Source organism: Aquila chrysaetos, chromosome 12 (genome assembly GCF_900496995.4).
Source record: "Aquila chrysaetos chrysaetos chromosome 12, bAquChr1.4, whole genome shotgun sequence".
Taxonomy (NCBI): domain Eukaryota; kingdom Metazoa; phylum Chordata; class Aves; order Accipitriformes; family Accipitridae; genus Aquila; species Aquila chrysaetos.
In genome coordinates, this window is record NC_044015.1 from 22235314 (window position 1) to 22258583 (window position 23270).

Here is a 23270-nt window from a genome sequence, read left to right on the forward strand (position 1 = left end):
TTACAAACTCTTCCTAGGACTAGAAATTGCTCTTGCTCATTTGGTAATGAACCTTCCACTTGTAATAGTGAGGGACTTTACACGGTGTTTGAAGTGCTGCATCTAACTGTGAGTGCTTCATGCAGCTTTGCAAAATACAGAGTAGATGTGAGAAGGAAAATGTGAACTTGGCAGTTCAAAAAAGATATTAATAGATAGAGTTCAAGCCTTAGTCATCCTTTTCTTAACTGACATGATTTTTAAACAATACTTATTATTCTGGGTCATCTAATCTCATGAAAACAAACACTTCTAGTTTTAGTTCTTTGGTCTTTGACTGACTAACAATAATAAAATTAGTTTCATGTTCAGCTATACTAGAAAATATCAGGGGAAAAACCCCAGGTACTTGTTTCTGTCAGTGAATTAACACTTGCATAGCTTTGAAATTAATTGTTTAATATGCTCATTACTCTTAGAAAAAAGAAATATGTTCTCATTATGTTCACTTGGTGAACATACATATCTTGCAATACATTTAACATTACTTGCTGCGAGGGAGATTACAACTCTTTTTAAGGAAATTGGGTAGATTAATGGAATGGGGTGGGTTAAATTGCTCTCCACATGCATTCCCTAGCATGCCTAGCCTACTCCTGAATTTTAATTGAGATATATATGTATATAAAACAATATTTATACATATATATATATAAATATAAAAGAGTTTAGCTGAGGATAGTCTGTGAAGCAACTGGAGTAAAACAGGATATAACCTCTGTATTGCAGGGGCTGGGTTAGGTAAATGTGCTGTATGCTAAAACAAAGTGAATAACACATGGACCACATTTTGTGCCCATAATCATAGTCAGCATGTGAACAGTTGCATTTTCAGCAGCTTCATTGTGACTGTATGCGTATTGATCTGTGGTGAACTTCAGCCGGTGTTTCGGGGCCATTCATAAGAAACTTCCCCCACAAGCTAGAGAAAGCGGACAGAATCCATGGAAAGAGCAAATTATTACTTTGTCTTATTAAGAAGCCTATACGGTTTTAATAACGCAACCTGTGACAGAGCCTGAAGAGGGTTTTTCTGATCCTTATTCTGGCTTTGAATTACCAATAACAAAGGTGAGAATTACTAAGGACTAAGTACTCCTGGTGCAACTGATTGGTTTTAATAGTAGTTCTTCCAGAAGCAGAGTTAACTGTGGAATTTTTACCAAATTTCCTGTTTTGAATGAGAGGTAAGGTCCACATAAGCCAGGACACCTTGCTAAGGCTGTTACTTTGGGGGGGGGGGGGGGGGGGGGGGGAAGGAAAAAGCTGAAGACTTCAAAGCTTAGTGCTTTAAAAAAAAGCTTTCAGAATTTGGAGTGATGTCATATATTTTACAAAGATGATGCTAGACTCGCAGGACTTTTTGATGACTGCCTTGAAGTTACTGCAGTCCCACCTATGATGTAAATTGTACTTTTTTTCTTAACACCATTCCCTCTCTGCCTGCCCCCCTGACGTGGTTGGTGTTGGAGTGTTCTTAATAAGCATAGTGCTTCCATAACTTTATGTTTTATTTTGCTGAATAGGCATTTAATTAAAAATCAGATTTAATTGCAAATAGCTTCATAAGATTTCAGCTAAAAGGGTGGCTTTATGAGATGGGAATAAAATGAGTGTGACACTTTTAATGAAATTAAAAATGAAATTAAATTTGTATACCAGAAATTTATGTTGGATCACCGCAGAGCATGTGCCAAACTTGTCTTGATTTACCCAAAAATGCTGTGTCAGAAACAGGACTCCCAAATGCAGAATGTGTCCTATCCCAAATAACTGCCTTGAAATCACTTATTTGGACTAATATTAATTCAAATTCTTGGTAAATTACTCACTGTAATATAACATGCTGTTTTAAAACTTCTACAGCCTTTTCATTAATAGATGATAGTGAAGATTAGAGCTAGTATTTTTTGTGTAGACTTCTTAATCATAGCCTTTAAAGTAGAAGCTGAGCAATAAATATCTAATTAGTATCTTATGGCAAGTTTATTCTCAGAAGCTACGTTACTGTGTTGGCACAGATCAACGTAACCATTTATCACTAAATTCTCAAAATTTAAAAACTGTAGCTATCACTTACGCATGCTAGTCATTCTCAGTGTGCATTACATATGAGTAGTTTATAGCATTTTAGGATACTTGCAACCTAAATCAATACGTATTAGTCATAATGAATATGTTCCCTTCTAGAAGAGGATGTATTAGGGAATTAAACAATTCTTTAATATTTTTTAGCTTATAAAAGCTAAAAGACGTCTTTTAAAAGACATAAGAGAAGTCATTGTCATGGGTTATTATTAAAGGAATTCCTTAAGGTAGTTCTATTTGAGGGAGTCATCTGCAATATATATTGAGTTGTGTTCTGTAGAGACAGACCACTTGGCTTTCTTCCCAAAGTGGTCTTCAAAATTAATCTATGGAAATAATGAAAGAAAGTGTAATACTTTCGTGGTTCCCATAATCTTTGGTGTGGTGCAAAGCCACAGGCTTAACTCTACTACGCATGTTGTGCGGCTGTGCCACAAGTGTGTACTCAAGGTTGGCTGAATTTACTTCTGTGTACTTACTCATAGCACTATTTCTTTCTCCATCAATGTAGTACCTAAATAGTTTTCTACAGAATACAGTAGCGTTATATTCTGATTTGCAGCCATTAATGATAATGGATTTATACCTACTTTATTTTTAATGAAATAAATGTGGCCATTTATGTAAAACACTAAATATATAATTCATAGGTTTCCCCATTACTATACAAATAGCATCTTAATGTGAAATCCAAAGCTCATAGTACTCTGAAAAGTGATGTATTATGTACCCACATCCTCCATTGGGGAACTTGAGACTTGCCCTTTCAACATCTGGAGAGATCAAACAACAGCTCATCTAGCAAGAATGAGAATTTATGTAGCAGAATAAGCATGGGATTGGGACAAGCAAGATCACAGATGCCCAAATAATTCTCCTCACCAATGAGCTCTCCCCCGGTCAGATGGCCAGTGTCTTTGAGAGATTGGGGGTCCTAGGATTCCTTTCTTGTACGTCCAAGGGGGTTTATTTTTGTTTAGCTGGGTGCATACATTAAGTGTTAGTTGCAACACTCCCTCTAGAACTTTCTTCTCAGTAATTTTCCACTTACTGGCTCACCTACCTGAATTTATTTGTTAAATTTACTAAATGTCTGACTAGCCATAAGCTGCGGAAAACCAACCAGGGAACTGAAATGAATAGGAAGAAAACACCCTCACTAATTTTCCTTTCTGACAGTTTAACAGACCCCAAAGCATTTACATTACTTTCCCATTTAGGCAGTTAACTTCTGAGCTGTTCTTAAACACCAGGGACCTCTAGCTAGAACAGCCACCTTGGTCAGCAATCCAAGATTTAGGCAGATAGTATTTTATTTACGTAGTGGGAATATAAGCAATTTTTATATTGTATATGTGATTTAGTATGTTCTGTGCCAGTTTTATTTCAGATTTAATTCTGGGACATGCTGCGCTGCATAGTCCTTTTGGATTTCTGCAACTGTTGCGCTTGGAGCCATGCTCCTGCTGCAGAATTCCAACAGGAGCAAACATATGGGGATTCTTCCGTCCTTGGCTTGCCCCACCATTTGTTCCATGTTTTAAACCAACTGGTGCTGTACCCAGTGGAGTACATCTGTTACAGTTTATTACTAGAAATTTGCAATTCATTTCAGTTTGCTAAAATAATTATAATATTCATGGCCAAGAATACTGCATTAAGCAATTACAAAAGAGAGTAGGCAAAATTTTTCTAAAGTGTATGTGTGATTCAGGACCTACTGCCCAGTTTGGGTGATTTGGGCACTCAACAGTCTATCACCAATGAGTCAGATGTGCTCTGACAGTTGAGTTCGATCATCCTGAGAAACTAAAGTAGCAACTGAGATGCTGTAAGTGACATTGTTTATGTGAATGTCCCTGCTCTGTTTTAATTAAGAAGGAAATAAATTAGCATAAACGACCACTGAATGTATTTGGTTGCCACGTCTTGCCTGAGGTACCTAGCTGGGGAACACCCGGAAATGGAGCAGAGTCTTTACTGCTGGAATTGCAGAGGCACATCTGATAACATCCTCTAACTCTTCCTGAAAGTCAACAGCATGTAGGCTGCTAAATAATCTATACCTTTTTGAATGTTGTACCCCACTTTTTTGTCTCTCTGCTTCAGGTAAGCTGGGAGTTACTACATTGGGCTATGTTGTTATTTGCAGGTAAAATTTTCAAGTAGGTGAGATTTCTGTTTTGTGGGAAAAATGGATTACTGACCAGTCCAGAGTAAGTATTAAATAGTTGATAAGAAAGTGACCCTGTTGCATTAAAAAAAAAAAAAAAGTCCCCATAAACAGCACAATAAAATCTTAATGCAACAGATAACTACTTCATCATTATCACCCACTCAAGCAGACTTTTAAAATAAGGAAGCATCCTGATCATCATTCAGTCTCCATTTCTGAAGTCAGTCTCGCACATCTTTGACATATATTAACAAAATAAGCACACCCTATTCACCACAGTGGAGAAGTATAGTGCTAAAGTCAAGTTTTTTTAAAGGAAAACTTACTTACAAAACCAGTTCCAGGAGTTACAACCAAAAATATGCCTGTTTTTGTTCTCCATCACAGACCTGAGTCTGGATCTGTTGCTTGCACGCTGTTCACATTATACCTTGAATTAAATGAGGTCAGTTTTGCTATGGAAACCTGTCATTCACCTGATTTGAAAAAGAGCTTGGGTTCCAAAAAGCTGATTTAATTTTTCAAGTTACACTAGTATAATTGAAGACATTACAAACTTCATTCTGCCTGTGTCATCAGACCACCACTGTCACTTGAAAATACGGCTGTATTCCCAACATTTGTTTGTGTCCTTGCAAATAAAAGCATTGTAAGAGAAATGAAGTTAACTCATCAGCTCACTAGGCATAAAGGGCAGGGTCCTGTGAAGGGGAAGTTGGAATTTATACTGAAATGATGAAACATCCAGAAATAATCCAGATCCTTTAAAATATTTTTGCTTGTTTTGCTTTACGAGTGTTACTTGGAGTGATACTATGAAGCAGAATTATGTGTTTCTATATGCCCTACAAACAAACTTCCGGGAATGGAAACGATTATCATGGTGACTAAATATAATTCTGTTTTCTAGCAGTCCTAGAAATGTCTTTAAATATTCATACTCTAAGTGGTGTGGACAATACAAATCTAAACAAATTAGTGTGAAGCTGGGATGTAATGTTGAGTGATTGTGTTTTGTTTTTGCATAGCACTGTAAATAGGTGTGTGAGGTGTGATTTAAGAGACTTTGAAATTTTTGGGAAATTTTATCTATATTTTAAAATTTCCTGTTCTCTTTCTACAGAACATTCTGGCTTTAAATCCCCGAAAACAGACACATGCAACTCTTCATTCAACTGCAGCAAAGAAACAAGTCAAGAAGCAATGGAAAAGGAATTCTGACAAAAGCTGTTCAGTAAGTGCATGTTTATTATTGCATCTGGAACATGCAATAAATCATTGAGGCCGAAATCTCAGTTGTGTGAGAAATTAAAATTTGAATTTCCTGTGTTGTTCAGTAGCAAAATTTGGCCCCTAGTTCTGTTCCTGTAGATACAAAGTTACTTTGTGATCAGCTGTTTTCTTTTCAGAACCCAGTACATGCCATACTTTTTTCCTTTTTGGTGATTTAGTAAGCCTTTGATGCAACTTTTCCCCTTTTTGTTATGGAGTCTGATCCGTCTCAAGTATCAAGCAGTATCACAGCTGGCTCACCACCTCCCGAGCCTCTTAGAGCCTCTTGCTGTCCCTGGGTAGCCAGTGTCAGCTGCCTGTTCTGCCACTTGCTCCTTTTCTTTCTGTTTTCCAAGAGTAACACTGGGTAGAGCAGCACTTCACTTACCTTTCTGAGACTTTTAAAGGTCATTTTATTTCAGTACAGAAATAGGGGAACACATCACATGTACCTATTTTATGTACATATATAAGTATATATAGAGCTATCTATATATGGACTATATATACATGACCATATTTATATGTTACATATAAATACATAAAGATTAGATTAAAACATGGCTCTGCATTTTAAATTTTGTGCATTGTATTTTTCAGGAAATAGGTCATTTTAGAATAAATATTTTTTCATTATAGACTATATTCTTCAGTATTTCTGCCATTAGATATCATAATTTTCTCTCTAGGTATATAAATTCCTAGTCTCAGTGTGATATTTGACTAATCCTATAGACTTAGTTGTCTCTTTGATCTCTCGTCTGATTAGAAGGTTTGTGGTGTTTTTACTGTCTTCCTACAGATTCTCTTAGATAATCCTCTAAATTTAGAAGAGTTTTAGGTGCAGTGCTACTTCTACATCTGCAAACTATTTCCTTTGTGGGTATAATGTTATGGTGTATTTTCATAGTGTTATCAAAACACCTTCTCTCACTAAGTGGGAAAATTCAGGTTTGATAGTTGATACTCATTTATAATTAAAAAAAACCCAAATCCAACAAAACACAAACCAAAACAAAAAGCCCACAAAGTTCCTCAGTTTCTCAAAATCATGAAATCCAGTAAGACCAACAAATATTTTCTGGGAGGAGCAAGCCAGGGTATCCTTAGCATTTCAACCATACTCTAGTATAGTTTCCCATTTTATAGCATTGATTATAAGAATCTCTCTCTTGCTATAGCTAATATTCCTATTTTCTTATTTATTGACTTAGACATTGTTATAATAACTGGAAACTAATGTACATGAAAAGCTTCTGTTTGTGAACAGGGATGATTATTTTGGGATGTCTGATGCAGTTATTGCCCACAACTGTTTTTTCCTGTTGTACAGGTGGTTGAGCTGCTCAGCAAGTGGCTCCTGGACAGCTGCAGTTTACACTGTTATGTTTTCAGGTGACCTGAAATCAATACTGGGCTGTAAACTCCTCTGTTTTCAGAAAGTGTTTATTAGGAAGCTCAGGTATCCATGCAGCAGGGCAGCTAGGTATCTGTGTAGTAACCTGATTAGCTGTTCCAATGTAAATTATCCTAGTTAGTTAAACTTCAAACTATAGCGTACACATACGTATCTTTCTAGTGGGTGTGTTAACACACATTTTCTAAAGCTACTAGGCTTTTAAGATCACTCTTGGTTGTCTCTGAGCTTTTCCTCATATCAGCCTTGTTTGTTTTTTGTATTCAGTTTATTTGTAAAATGTTTGCTATTTGAAGGGTTTGCTGTTAATTGTGAAAGTTTTTTCTAGAAAGCTTCCTAGAAATTGTCTCTCTTCCCACGTTCCTGCTTTTAGCTGTGTGTGCATGCTTCATGGTGTCTCAAATGTTCTTGGATCCCCAAGGTCTGAGCTTCTTGGGCTGTGTAAACAGCACCGATTTTGGGTTCATCGCTAGGTTGTGTGCCTTGGCTGGATTTTCATTTGAAAGAAATTCTGAACATTGTCAAATATTGCAGGATGATGTTTTGGCATGGGTTTACAATCTAATAAACAACTTGGTTTTATAGTTCTGCATTACTGCATGGAGATCTGTGCAGTTAAGACCCTGCACTGAGAGAGATCTGCTCATCTGTTGCAACTTAGAGTGTTAAAGGTTAGAGATAAGCAAATAGGTGTATCTGTACATGTACACACCTGCATCACAGATAGTTATTGTACTGTATATTATGAATTATTTGGTAGAAATGTCACATTATTTAGTTTGAAAGTCATGATAAGAAATGTAAAATGCTGGAAGAAACTGTAAAGGGGTAGTCCTTATTTTTAGGCCAGTAATGGTCCTAGTTTTTAGAACTGTCAAACTTTTCTTTACTCAGAAATATGTAGCTTACTTTTACTGTGCAAGATTTACCACACAGCTTACTATTCTGGTGGAAAAAGCCCCACAAAACTAAAAAAATCAAACCTAAACATTTGTCTGGCATCCCCTTACATTAAAGGCGTTAGGAAAAAATGAGAGACTTTTTACATTCTGCAGGTCATTGTTGTTGAGTGGTTTTAATAAACAAAGAAAACAAAATGATAGAACCCTTTCCTAGCCTTCTTAAAATAAGAAAGCTAATGTGCGAAAGGATACATTGAGCACAACTTTTTGTTACGATCTGAAAAGCCATTGGCAGTAACGTTTAGGCTAGCTATTAAACAGGTCAAGCTCTATTTGAAGTCCATAGGAAGTATACTTGTTTGCATTTCCTCGAAATCTGAATTTGGCTTTTAGCTTTGGATTCTTTTAAAGCTATACTGATGCTGCCTTTGCAGAATTACTGTTGGAGGGAAGGTGGGAGTATGAAAATACAAAACTAATTAAATTAACAGCCCTCAAAACTCCGAACAAAAGCTGCATCTGCTGAGGCATGCATACAGTGACTTTGTAATGTCTAATACACTTCCAGATGGCAGACTTACATATTTCCTCAGAATAATTACACAAGTGAAATTTTAACTCCTAGCCTGCTCTGAGACACTTTGGGTTGCCCATTAAATGAGTTCTGAAGTGGAAACTGAGTGTCAATATCTTTCCTCATCATTAGAAAAGCATTCTCCTAAAGGAAGGTTCAATTATGCTTTCAATGAGTGCTGTTGTTTATTTTCTGTGTTAGCAACCAAATTTTGATGTAAAAATGATTTATAGCTGGAGGTACAAGATCAGTCGCTTTTCCTTCAGAAATTTTAACTCAGAGATTTATATCACAGTACGTAAACTATTGCTGAATCACCCTCGGTAACAGTGCTAAACCTAAGCATCAACACTCTGGTTTCTTCCGAGTCATCCTGAAAGGTGGTATAAACAGATGCCACTAGTCTGTCTGGGGAAACAAAGGTTTCTGTTGGTCGGAAGAAATTAAAAGTAGAAGACTTTTGAGATGGCTATACGAATAATAAATCTTGGAGAAGGAAGCAAAATTTAGATCACATTAGGTCATCAATTTACAGATAAAACTAAAGCAAAGGAATGAACTGTGGAAGCTGTGAGGACTTTGATTTCAGGGGTTTTCTAGGTACTTCAGGATTCTTTAGACATCTGATCTATGTTTTGATTTATGGTTTCCAACTCTCTATAATTCCATTTCTGTATGTATTTCATGCTTGCTGATATTTAGATCATGAACTAGATGGGCACACATTGTGTGCATTTGCATTGCATCCAGCATACTGAATTCTTATGAATAGGGTTTCTAAGCATTATGGGACAAGTTCTGCTTTTACCTTGTAAACATGTGGGTTTGTCGTTTTAATGAAATTCACCTCTGGAATTTTTACAAATTCACTTGTCACTGGAGAATTCAGTAGGATATTTTATCCAGCCTTTTTTTGTAATGAAACCTTGGAGGTACCTACTAAGGATACGTGAGAAGGTGATATAAACCCACGTATGTATTCAGACATTCTTCAGTTTCTGCATTTAGAAATGATAATAATAATTGCTCCAGATGGAAGAGTTGGAAGTATTTCAACAAGACAAGAAAGGTGAAAAGGAAATGAGGTTTAAATTGGTTTGTAGTTAATTGCCATAGCCTGTAACAGTATTGATTTTCTGGCAGTGGTAGCATTGTTCTTTGTCCTTACATTTGCTAAGCCTGATCACCATTGTACAAGAGCCTCTCTTCCTTGAACAAAATAATTTTTAAGCTCAGCTGCTTTTTTGCAGGGCCATCACTTTTGGGCAAGAGTCTTTAAGTGTTCTATAGTTCTTTCCAGCCATTAGAGAGAACCAAATTCTTCACCTTGTCTTTTTCTTTGCAACATTAAGGTGCAGCTACCAGATTGTTCTGTGCTAATGGTGGAGAGCGAGATCTGCAATTCATTGCAAGATGTAACAGATCACATTGCTCTTTAAATTCAGAGGACAAGGTTACTCCCTTAAAACAGTAGTAATAAGAGTTTGCTAAAACTTCAAACTGCTTTTTGCTTTGATAGTATTTCTGTGGCTGTCACTGCTATATATGAACATCCATAAAAAGGAATTCTTATTTAAAAGGGTTTGTAAGTACCTCTTGATGTACAAATGTCCAAGCCTGCATAGAAAAACCTGTAAATAAGATGATTCTTTCTCAGCTGTAATCAGTTTGTTACTCTAAGTATTGCCTTCCAGTGAGATGGAAAAATGCCACGTGATTTTTGTGCCCAATCATGTATCACAGTTACAGAATAATCGAGTTAGCAGTTCACAAATAACTGGGTTGAAGCAGAAATAGTGCAAACTGCAAACAAGTAGATATGAAACCCAGTTCACCCAAGGCCTGAAGTCAGGAACCTTAATGAATAAATGCTTTTTCAGTGAATAATTTGGCCATTTCTAGACATGTATTGATGAAAGATTATATATTTATAAATAAAAAATAATCCCAAATATTGTAAAATAGAGAACACTCATTAGAGGAAATCAACTCAATTATCTTTATAATCTAAACGTATAGTTTACCTTTGCAAATATTTATTTTTGTCTTCATTGCATATGAATATGCAAGTTTAGCTCCTTTCTGAATGGATATACAATGGCAGATGTCTCTCTAATCGCTGCTCTATTCAAACATTAATTGGTAGAACATATGTAGAATTCTACTAGTCTGAATAGGTATAGGATAGCAGCAGTCTTTTTAATCACATCACTATTCAACCACTAATTGGTGTGATGATTAAGGGACATTAGAGGGAGCACTTTGACATCTGATTCTTTGAACTGATGTCTGCTCGGGCTGCACTGTATTCATCATGGCCAGACTGATTTCTTAAATAAAACGCTCTGATTCCCAAATGTGGAAAATATTGCATTAGGATCTATTGAGGTGATTAGGGAATTTGAGAATTATTCTTTTATTTAACTAGTGATTGACTGTATATGCACAAACTATTCATATGAATATTACATGAGTTACTGAGTATCAGAAAGAGCTGAGAAGTAACATCAAGAGATTTTCTCTTTTCTCGTAGTGTCAATAATTAAATATTAATACACATTTTAAAATGTACCAGTTTAATCATTTAGCAGTCAAATTCCTACTCATGCATTTTTTAGATTAACTAATTACTCTGCATTTTCTCGTATCGATACCATATGCTGGCATTTACAACCATTTTACTGGAATAAAGTGGTTTACATGTTTATATATGATATCACTTATACTTGCTCTAAGAAATGCATATTATAATCCTTGAATTTTCTGTTTTGTTTTAGTTTCAATGTATTAAGGTATTTTCATTGGAATATCTCAATAGGTCCTAACTTGCCTGACTGCTACAAATTAGTGCTTTTATGCACATTTTCTGTGTATCAAATTCTAAATACTAGCTGAAGGCAAGTTATGCCAAATCCTTTCTTAGTCCTCTGCAAAAGTTTCCTTCCTACCTTGTGGCTCTTCTGGAGTGCTATGCAAAACCACCTCTGACCTCTTAACTTCCTCTCTTCAGAGTTCTTCAGGTTTGGTGTCCTTCAGATTTGATGCTGGATGATTCCACTTCTTACAGAGCAGCACTCACCAAGGATTTTCAGTTCCAGGTGTATTTCTGAGCTTAACGATTTCAAAACCGAATTGTCTCAGAGCTGCAAATTGTTTGGATTTACACATACATAAATGACAAAATAAAAAATGATTGTCTGCCGGAAATGCTGAATTCTAGATAAGTCTGATCAACTCATTCCCCTTCATTAAACCCGAGCGTAGAGATAGGACCAGAAACAATCTTCACTGTTAACTTTCATTTTATGCTTAGGCTTATATTCTTTTAGATGTTGATTTCTATATGTGCACTTCCCTGTGGTTACTGGATAGAGATAAAGGTGCCTTCTTGTGTTGGTGTATTGGAAAACAGAATAAATAACAAGAAGACTAGCTTCTCTTTTTTCAGCCCCTGTACTTCCACTTTTTTTTTCTTTTGTAAACCATTGGCTATACTGAAACCAATACTGCTCTTTCACACTTTCCTTTCCTCTCTTAGACTTTCTTCTTGTGTAGCGAAAGTCCCATCTCTGTTCTATTTAGAAATCTATAAAATTAAAAATGATCATGAGCTTTAGGTTGAGAAATTGTAAGTGCTTGAACATTGCTTCTTGGAGAAACCTGTGCCTTTGTTAGCCTGTTAGTAATTACTCACTTCAGATCTATTTATAGTGTCTAAACCCTGGAAGACATCTGCTCACTAGATGTAAAAGGAGCTGAGAGACCAATTTTAGTGTGAAGGAAGTAGTATAGCTTGCTGAATGCTGTATTTTAAGCAGGGCTGATAGCACTGTCCAATATCAAGTTGCACCGAAGTGTTCATTACAAGACCCTGCTTGTAGTTTGTCTGCAACTTTGCCGTATATTTGGGCAAAAATTTTCCACGTACCAGTCCATCAATTCTTTTATACATATTAAAAAATCGGTCATATATGGATATCAAAAAATGACTTGATTTAAGTATGAATGAAAAAGTCTGGCAGAAAAGCTTGGTTTTGATCTTTTAACCAATCCTGATAACATTATATTTAAAAAAAACCACTAGCATCCTCATGCTTTGAAGCAAGGATGTGTAACAGGCTGGGGATTGAAAAAGTATCTTGGTGCAACAGAACTGTCCAGAAGCTTTGAAAACCTGTTGTGTTTTTATCACCATGTACAGTCTTCAGGTGGAGAGCAGTTAACTGCCTCATCACTCACTGCTCCTTTGCTTACAATATTCAGTATTCTTTGCTTACATTAGTGTCCTCATTTCAGGACCTCCTAAATTTTTGGTGGTGCATCTCAGGGACGATTTGAGACTTTCATAATGATTTCTCTGTTGCTTTATGAACTGATACATTGTTTGAATATAGTGTTGAAAACAAACATAGTATCCCATCCAGTATTGATAATCAGAAATAATGTTTTTGGGATTCTTCAGTCTGCAAAGATGCTAGGTACTCCTTGGTACAAGAACCTTCTTTGTAGTGTGTGTGCTTCATATTGATGAAATGGGAACTGGTCCATCCTCTGGAGCTGTAGTGTTGCCACGTTGAGGCGTATTCCCTCTTAGTCTTTCTGGCTGTGTGCCGGTTCCAGCAGTTCCAGCTGTCTTCAGAAAGCTACATGTACGTGTTTTCTGTTCTTCCATCTCCAATCAGTCCTGTTTCATCAGCAAGTATCTGGAGCAATCACTCAGCAAAACTTTCTGTTCCCCTGTAATATTAAGACAGGACAACAACCTCCTGTTGCTTAATTGCTAGCTGAAGTGGAAGAGGTTTTCTATAGAGCTAAAGATCCTACCACATGCATTCCATTTGAAAATTGTCAAGTTGTAATTTGTGTCTTTTTGTATTTTCCTTTAAAAAAATAAGTTGAAGATTTCTTGTTCATGTACGATGTAAGAGGAATGTTATTAACATTGCTAAATCAAGTAAACAAATTAAGAAGCATCCAAGTGACTATCTGTATAGCTGCCTTAAAGGATATGCACTATTCAGGAATGACAAACTTAAAGGTAAAGCGTTTTATGTTAATAATGCAACAGACAATAAAAAGATAGCAAAGGTAAAACTGAACCTTTATGGATCAAAATCACTTTAGGGAAGGGTAATAAACTAGTTTCTAGTGTACTGAGAATATGCCATAGAGTCTCCACACAGCAGGTTTAAATTAGGCTATGGCTGTAAATAGAAATCAATCTAATCATAGAAACATAAAAATGTAGGTTTGGGAGGGATAGTGAGAGAATTTCTGGATTGGGACAGAATGAAATATAGCTAGACATTTCTTCATAGGTATTTGTATAACCCACTTCTAAAGGCATATGATGTTGGAGACTTCTCATTCTTGTTAGTGTTTAATCAATGCAACAGCAAGTTTTTCCTAAAATATACTGTATTTTATTTGTTGAAGATCAAATTGTTGTCTTGTCCTTCTCCTCCTACTTGAAGAACAATTAATGATTGTTCCCTTTTTTGTATAAAATCTGTTATATTAGAAGATTCCTGTTAGATATCCTTCCAGTTCTCTATTTTCCTTCAACTCTTCTTTGCTGGTCATGTTTTCTGAAAATGTTATTTTGGTGCTTTTCTTTGGATTTTCATTTTCTGCATCTTTATCTAATTGTGATGATGAAAAATTACCCAATTTTTCAGCTGAGACCTAGCTAGCACCAAGTAGAATGAAATAATTTCTTTGCCTCATGCACTGAACTATCCCACGAAGTGCTGTTCCTTCTGCAAGAGTGTTGGATTCTCTTGTATTCAATTTATGGCCTAAATTCTGACCCTTCAGTTTGTCTTGATTTTTAAATTCTTACCTTGCCTTTTAAAATGTTTAATATCTCCTCTTTCCCTGTTTCCCTTATTCTACCAAACATGATGTTGGTTGAAACCATTAGTACGTTCTTCTTTTTCAGCTATCCAAGTCACTGGGGTCCTGGATGAATCATGGAGCATCTTGATTCAGTTCCTTTTTCAGTGATAGAAGACAAACTAGGGGTTGTTCTTCAGTAAGAAAAATGCACTCGCTAGTTATTTGTTTATGCACTCACTGGATATTTGTTTTATCTAGACTACATTTTTAATTGGCTTATGAAAATGTGGTGTGGAATACTTATAAAAAAAATTTATTCGAGATTTGTCACATCTGCCACTTATTCATGAGTCCATTCATCCTCTTAAGGACAGAAAATAAGATTGATTTAACTTTGTTTTTACATGCCCACGTTGGCTTTTTTTATATCACATTATAATTTTTCATAAATGTACTTAATTTTCTCTTCTGGGGGCTATAATTGCTATTTTCTTTTTTTGTATTTTTCCTTTTTTTGTGAAGGGAAGCATTATGTCTGTCTCTTCTGGCCTTTTGGAACCCCAAGCCCTCGGAGTCTTTGGGTGCAATTGACAGTGATCCATGCATTGCTTCAGTTAGTTCCTTGATAACTCAGTGATATATGAACTGCATCTGTCTGATTAAAAAAAAAAAATTCCCAAACCTCTTTTTCTCATACTTAAGCCTGCAATCCCCTGTTCTTGCTAAAAATAATACTTTTAGTAATAGTTATGGCTATACCATGCCATCTTCATAAAGAGAGCAGGGAAGGCTGTAAATAATTCAGTTCACTCTGCATCATTTGTTATTTGCTCTCCTTTCCTGTACATAACCTGTACTTCTTTTTATTTTCATCTTACTTCTCATGTATATAGGACTATTTTCTTATTATGTTTTCTCTTCCTTGCTAATTGAAATTTGCTTGGTGCCTTAGCTTTCTGATTTTATTCCTGTAGTGCTTGTACTGTAGAAATTTATATACTTAGGTATGTGTCATAGTTTCCCCATTTTTGTGATTTTGATTTCCAGGCCATGGGGGAGACATGGTATGATCATAAAGGTCTGTTAAGTGGTGTGGGGTTTGTTTGTTTGTTTGTTTGTTTTCCTTTACTCGGGAATAGTTTCCCTTTGTGCATTTCTGGTTTGGCCTCTCTCTTGCTTTCCTTTACTGATCAGTATATCTTTCAGAAGACATACCGACCTGAGCCTATTGAAATTATATTTTCTGAAGTTCACTGTCCTCATTCTGTTAACCTCACAACTTTCTATACTTGGAATTGATTGTAATGCTATCAGAGAGGTAAGTAAGTAAGACAGTTTGACTTTCTATATACAGCCTGGAAAACCACAGGTCCTGATAATGGTAGGGTGCATGCATTCTTTGGTGTGATAACTGACAAACTTTGTTAGTAACAGTCATTAAGTCAGAAATGCTAACAAAATTTTACATAGTATCAACCCTTACTAATTCAGGTATCAGGCTGAATGGACTTCAGCCTTAAACTTAGCAAATGGGGTAAGTCATAGAATAGATAATCACAGAATGTAAAAAATGTCAAAAAATGTGTAGACGTGGCACTTCAGGACATGGTTTATTGAGCATGGTGGTGTTGGGTTGATGGTTGGACTTGATGATCTTAGAGGTCTTTTCCAAACTTAATGATTCTATTCAATTCTAATGTTCAGCAAGCTTTTTTTTTTTTTAGTTAATTTATATTACATTCTACAGAAGAATTACCAACATTTATTTTAGTATTTTATAAGACAAACTCAGAAGTTAAGAAAACTGTTTAGACCTCTGAACTGAACTAAACAGCTCAAAGACATGAATTTAAAGGAGATTGTTATTAATTCAAATATACAAAAGTTATTTGGAGTTTGCATCCCAACTTGTAAAGAGGAGTTTTAGACTAAACTGGAAAACAGCTTCAAAAAGAGTATTAAGAGTATGAGGATAACCCACAAAGAATTGAAAGAAATGGGATTGATGGGCAAAGCAGGAAGTACAGAGGGAGAAGTGAAAGCTTTCAAAAGTCGAGTCACACCTAGTGAAAGAAATGAAAACAAATAGTAAAAGGTTATTCAGCTATATAAAACAAATAGTAAAAGGATGTTAAGCTAAGTTAAAAGAAAAAAAAGAACAAGGAAAGTGAGTGTGAAGATAGGATTAAACATCCTAGGTATTGTCTAAAACCTTTGTAAATCGTTGTCCTAGTTTCAGTAAAATGGGAGTAAAACAAGAGGTGGCTAATGGGCAGACAAGTGCAGAAATGGAAATTACCCCAGACAGGCCAGAAGGAGAACTTGGAGGGTTTAACCTCTGAACTCAAAGGGACAGAAAAATGTCCGTAAAAGTATCATGGAAAAATTGACATGTGAAATTACAGGTCTAAGAGTAAAGCAAGCTGTATGTTATGGTACTTGATTAAAGAATAGCCGACGCAGTTTCTGTATGTTAAAAGATGGAGAATTGATGGGCAACTGTAACTCTGTCAGTCTCATATCAGCAGCATGCAAAACTTTGAAAACAAATTTTGAAGCAAAGATTTATTAAACGCATTAAGGTAAATATAAGATGGAATAAGACATATTGGGCTTTATTGTTAGGGATAGATCATGACACACAAGATTTTTTTTTTTTTTTTTTTTGCCAATTATTAATGAAGTATCATCTGCTTAGATTAGAATAGTAAATTGATAAGGGACTGGCTAGAAAGGAAATGAGAGTGAGTAGTGCTTAAAAAGAGCACTGAAGGATCAATCTTCAGATTCATACCATTTAATATTTTCATTAATGAGGTTGACATAAATATTAGGAGCATGTTACAAGAAAGTCGACAGGCACTGTCAATACAGAAGGAACTAGAACATCATAAAGAACAGTGTGACACTGAAGTTTAGAACAAAATAAAAGGTAAGAATAAATTTAGTAGCACAATTAGGAGGCTGTACAGCCAAGGGCTGAGGATAAGAATGACTAGGGGCTTAGTGGCTGGAATTAAGAGAGAAGATGATTTAGAAATACCAGCTGATCAGAGGGTGATGGTTCCATCAACTGGATGAGAAAATCTGAATGTGAAAGCAAGAGAGTAACTGATCATCCAAGTTGTCACTTCCAGTCTCCTATGTACTTTAATGTTTTGGACCATAGGTGTCTGACATAGCATGCTCAGTTATTGGATTGTCTTTCTGTGCCAGTTCCTACCTGTTAAGAGGGGATGTTCATAGTATGTAGAATAAATTGCTTTTACATCACTTCAGATACTGTAGTGATGTCATTGAAATGTTCATGGGGAATAATAGTTCTGCCTTCAAGAAAGGTTTTGAATAGTGTGCAGTAAATAAGACTACACACTGAGCACAAATGTTGAAAGACTATTGATTAGGTGAGTGCTCTCTGTTCTGTCTTCTGAGTCAGGCAGCACTTCTGTGTAAAATAGCATATGATCATGTCATTAAAACTGGTGTTTTGCTGCATATGTGGGAAGGGGCCAAATCAAGTTTTGAAACAGCAAACCTTTTTTAGGCATTTTTTAATTTAAGTGCTTGACTTCGCAATGCCTGTGTTTGTTTTATGGTAACCTGTATCATCTATGGGTTCTGCTGTGTTCTCCAACCAACTCTATGTACCCTTACTTCAGCCATTAATTTCTATAAACATTTCTTTGTGAGTGAGGTTAATAAATGGGGATTATATACCTGAATATTATTTTCTGTCCTTCATTTACCTATGTTGATCATTTGTGGTTTCTCTTTACTGCGTAACAATTTGTAGCTGAGAGATGTAGACTGCTGTTAAATACTTTTTAAGGTATGTGCTCTGATGCACCTTCTTTTCACTTGCTGCTGATACTGTGCTATGCAGACATCAAACTAATTTGAGGCTGAATAAAAAATTCCCAAGTAATAACACTGATTTTGATGCCCTTCAGAAAGACACATGTTAACTGAACATTTTACCCATTCTGTAGGGCTTCATCACAGGTTGGTCCTTAGCTAATTTATGTAGTTATCTCTTGCTTTAGCATTTCTATTTCTTGACTCCCCTTCCAGGACTCCTAATACACTTAAAGTTTCAGTCCCTTGGATAAGCATTATTTCCATCCCAAAATTAAAAAGACTTTTCTTTCTCAGAAGTTGCCATTGGCTGTTAGAAGGAGTCTTTCATTGCTGTGGAATAAAAAAGGACTGTAAGGGAAACTGAGTTGGTATCTGTCTTCTTGAAACTCAGTTTAGCTAATGCTGAATCATCAATACTTTGTAAAGTATGAACTTAATGAGCATTTGTTTCTAACTTTTGAAGATTGAGCCCAGCAAACTTTTGTTTTAAAAGAAATGAGGGTGGGGGGGAAGCTTCGCTTTCACCTCTGTCACATCTGAAGTCATTAGAAATAATAGATAATGAAAATCTTTTAAGATTGGATCTATAAGCTTTAGGAGCAAACTTCACTTCCTTTATAATTCCACTGCATTTTTGACAATTCTTGGACCATTTTTCCTATCCTATACAATCTAGAGGCTACCTGCTATCTTTTCTTTAGTGTAAAGCTTTCGGAAGCAACTTTGCAAGAGTGTAAAAAGCCAGTAGTGCATACACAGTAACTATTTAAGAGTTGGGTGAATTTAACACAAATTTTAATTGCATAAGAAATATTATTTACATTCTATTTCTCAACGATTTTACCAGTAATAGTATTGGTGACCAGTAGTAACATATAAGCTGCACGTGTTTTACAGAGTGCATGAGAGACAAGGGGGCAGCATGCATCAGAGTATGTGGCTTCTTCTTGTGCTGGAAAAGCAGTCCTGTTGCTGGTGCTTTCTCTGAAGTTTTTCTTTCTCATTTATATTTTCCTCTGCATTTATTTGCTAGTAAACGGACAAACAATGCGAGAAGGAACTTGCATATATTTGTAGCAATAAGTCTGAAAAGCTCTGTTGCCACCAGGGCTCTAGAAAAGCTGTGGAGAGGTGCAGGGCGTTGCTAGGCAACACCGCATGGCCACAGATAGTATTTTTCTTTTAATTTATTTGTTCTTCAGTTTGAGTGTGTCCTGCTTGGAGCCATTTGGGTAATAGTTAAGGAAGCACATAGAAATCAGGGAGCTGCAGGAGTGGAATAAAGGAATGCAATATGAAAAAATAAGAAAGGAAAAGCCATGACACATAATGAAACAGACCAAGAGACATGAAATAATTAGTAAGGACTAGGGGAAAAAAGTAAGCAAGTGTGGGGAAACGGAACAGGAGAGGAAAAAAGACAAGTAATGAAGGAAAAAAAAAAGAAAAGGAAAGATAGGGCACTACTGAAGAAAAATTAAACAATGAAAGCTCAAACAGTGTGTACACAAGGGAAACAGGGAAACTGCTGCGTAAGAATAAGAATTAAAAATCGGAGATAAAAATGGCTTCGTGAAGAAAAAGGAGAAATTTGGTAATTATGTTAAAAGAATAATGATTTTTGTTTCTTTTTGCGTTGTAGCCACCCTGCTCTTTCCTATTGCTCTGTTTGTACATATGCAATAGTAGTAGTGACACTCAGGAGCTGGGGACTGATTAATAAGTCCAATATGTTTTCCAGAGAGGAAAAATAATTTAAAGTAAGAGTTTCAGTGTTATTTAGAAAATATTCAGTGTGTATGTTTGAAAATAGCATTTTCAAACTAGGTATTTGCATTTTATTGTAAAATGTGGGTGATTATACTAAGGGTACTAGGTTAAGCTCTGGTTGCAGGGAGTGCAAGCCCTTCACTTGCAATAGTTGGAACCACTTCTAGACTTGAGAGTAGCATAGCCATGTGAGGAAAATGCTGTGACAGAGCCAGCCCTGCTGAGAGACCCAATTTATTAGGTCAGGAACTGTGCTATCTAGCCCAAATGTCTTGAGCACTGTTTGTGGGACCTGAAGTAGACTCCTCCAAAGAGTGCTAAGCCTAGCTCATACCAAGGAGCCTTGCATTACACTTCTCTTCTGGTGAATCTTGGCTCCATATGTCCTTGCTTGCTTGGGAGTTGCTGGGAAGGTGCTTGACTAGTGCTTTGGGGTATACTTGTATTGCTCACCTCAGCTTGAACACAGCAATTTTTGAGACACTGACAAGAAGGAGAATACAGCACTCTGAGGTGTCTGAAGGCAGGCCAGAAGGTTTTGGGAGAAGAAAGCTATTTAGGCTGAGACGTGAAAGCTTCCAAAGGAGTAAAAACCTTACAAAGATGACAGTAAATGGGACACAGAACTGGAAGAGTGCATACTGCCATACTGCGGTATTGGGTTGTTAGATGCTCTTCTCTCTAAGGTGGTAAATGGACTTGAGACCTGAGGCTATGTATTTATCCTGGGTGGTTTTTTCAAGCTGCATGTGAATAAACAGCATTACAGCAGCATTCTCCTAATGCTCTTTCTAATGTTCACTGTGAAGAGAACTTTTGAATGCCCTGCTGACAAATGTAGCTACACATAAACCCTGTTAATTTCTGTGTATAGGAAAGTTCTCCTTCATGTCATTTCTTACAGAAAAGAAACCAATACTGTTTATTCCTTTAAATTTGTATTGGGAGATTGTCAAGCTTATTAAACATGTATGGTATCTTATTCAAGGAAAATTACACTTATTTGAGCAGTTTTCACTCAGTTTTGATTATGTCTGTATGTCTGTAAATAGATGACACAACAGATGGTGATAACTTCGTAGGATCTGCAACCATTGTAATAGCCCCATACCTCTGATTTTCTGAATATTTTTTGAGAGGGAAAAAAAAATTATTTTACAGCAACAGTGTTTGTACTGTCCTGCTTTGTTGTTCCCTCCCACCCTTCGAGACTTGATGTTCCACCTCCTTAGCAATGAGTATAAGCTTTCAGTTTGACTAACTTGGCTTGATGCATGATATTGAAAGATATTTAATTGTGCTGACTGTTAAACAGTTTTGGCTCCCAGTGAACCAATTTAGTGGTTCTTTGTGCATTCTTATACATGCTTTCCAGTTTCATGGTTTTGGTTTTTTTTTGGTTTTTTTTTTTTGTATACTTCCATTTGTCCACAGAGTCTGAGGTCACTGTCTTACTGTATGTGGACCCTATAGTGTTACAGTAAGGTTTTAGATACGAGTCAGTGATGAACATAGTAAAGAATGCGTATAAATATAGTAGTCTTTTCACTATTTTTTTTCTTCATAGTATTTTGAAAAAAAAAAAGAAAATGATGGCAAGTTTTCCTCTGATTTAGCTATTTTTGATGGCAATTAATATAAAATGTATTTAAATACTTGGCTTTCCTGAACATCTCAGTACAAGGACATGTCTTTTGAATCTCAAAGAAAATGGAAATCGAGGAGAAATTGCAGACTAGTTTTTTTTCAGAACTATATGAGTTGTCAACTCGGTTATATGTCTTCTCATGACATGTCCTGCTATCATCTACAGTTACTTCAGAGTCAACATGTACTTTAAAACATAAGAGCTGAGGTAACATTTTGTGGTGTTTGCATATGGCGTTCATATGCTACTCATATGAGATTCAGATTATTTTAAGTCAGATCATTCTTCAGTTTTTCGTAAGGAATGATAGTGATGGAAAATCTGATAGAGTTCCAGCATGTAACACAACTGCACCAGGGTCTTGATAAAAGGGTTGTGCTCTGCTGGCTGCAGCCTTTTTCCTAATGCTTATTCCTTTGACTTGCGTAGATGGTTCTCAAGCAAACTTAATTGTCGCACTTTCTCCGCTGCGACGATCTAAGGAAAATGACACATCGCCAGGGACTTGCCCTGGGGAGAAAACGGACCAACACAGATACTGTGGATCAAACGATTTCTCCGTTTATTAACTGTGCAACACTCGGTTATATATGTTTCTAGTATCTACTCACGCATAAGCTATTTGTTGATTGGTTAACGTGTGCCGTTCACGCGCTTAAACAATAGTCTAATTGGATAAAGTCTTCTGATCACGCGAATAGTTTCCTCCGCCTGCATGCTGTCTTGCACTCTGTCTTCAGTCACGTCGCCCTCCTGTTATCAGTCACGTACGCCCGACCTTGTTCTACTTTTTGTGCATTCTTCAGCAAGCTCATAATAATTGTGTCTTTGTGCAGTTAGTAAACTTACAACAACAGTTGTGCTTTGTGCAGTTTCCTTCGTCCTCCCACAATTTCTCCCACAAATTCTCCCACACTTAATATTTCAAGTTATTCCTCTGGGAAAATCTAGTCTCAATTTCACATTTGGCTTTGTCTGTGGTAAGTACCCTCAACTGTCACATAAGGAAATTTGTTTCACTGCTATCTAAGTCATCTTTTATGCTGTGATGCTGATTTTCAGGGAACATGGTAATCCAGAACAGAACCGCATATACTCTTTCCTTGGTAATTCACCAAGTCAGAGGATGGGATCTTGTTGTGGTTTAACCCCAGCTGGCAACTAAGCACCACACAGCCGCTTGCTCACTCTCCCCCCGGTGGGATGGGGGAGAGAATTGGAAGAGTAAAAGTGGGTTGAAATAAAGACAGTTTAATAAGTAAAGCAAAAGCCACATGTGCAAGCAAAGCAAGACAAGGAGTTCATTAGCATCAGCAGGCAGGTGTTCAGCCATCTCCAGGAAAGCAGGGCTCCATCACGCATAGCGGTTACTTGGGAAGTCGAATGCAGTAACTCCAAATGTCCCCCCGCTTCCTTCTTCTTCCCCCAGCTTTATATACTGAGCATGATGTCATATGGTTTGGAATATCCCTTTGGTCAGTTGGGCTCAGCTGTCCCAGCTGTGTCCACCCCCAGCTTCTTGTACACCCCCAGCCTGCTGGCTGGTGGGGGCGGGGGGAGCGGTGTGAGAAGCAGAAAAGGCCTTGGCTCTGAGTAAGCACTGCTCAGCGATAACGAAAACTTCCCTGGGTTATCAACACTTTTTCCAGCATAAATCCAAAACGTAGTCCCATACTAGCTACTATGAA

General features: G+C 36.6%; 1 protein-coding gene across 1 annotated transcript in view; it reads left to right on the forward strand.

Moving 5' to 3' along the window:
• Positions 1–23270, forward strand: part of DPYD (dihydropyrimidine dehydrogenase) — a 372599-nt gene that overhangs the window by 16966 nt on the left and 332363 nt on the right. Inside the window, exon 2 of the mRNA XM_030033578.1 lies at positions 5427–5537. Coding sequence (XP_029889438.1) covers positions 5427–5537 — 111 coding nt within the window. The remainder of the gene's footprint in view (positions 1–5426; positions 5538–23270) is intronic.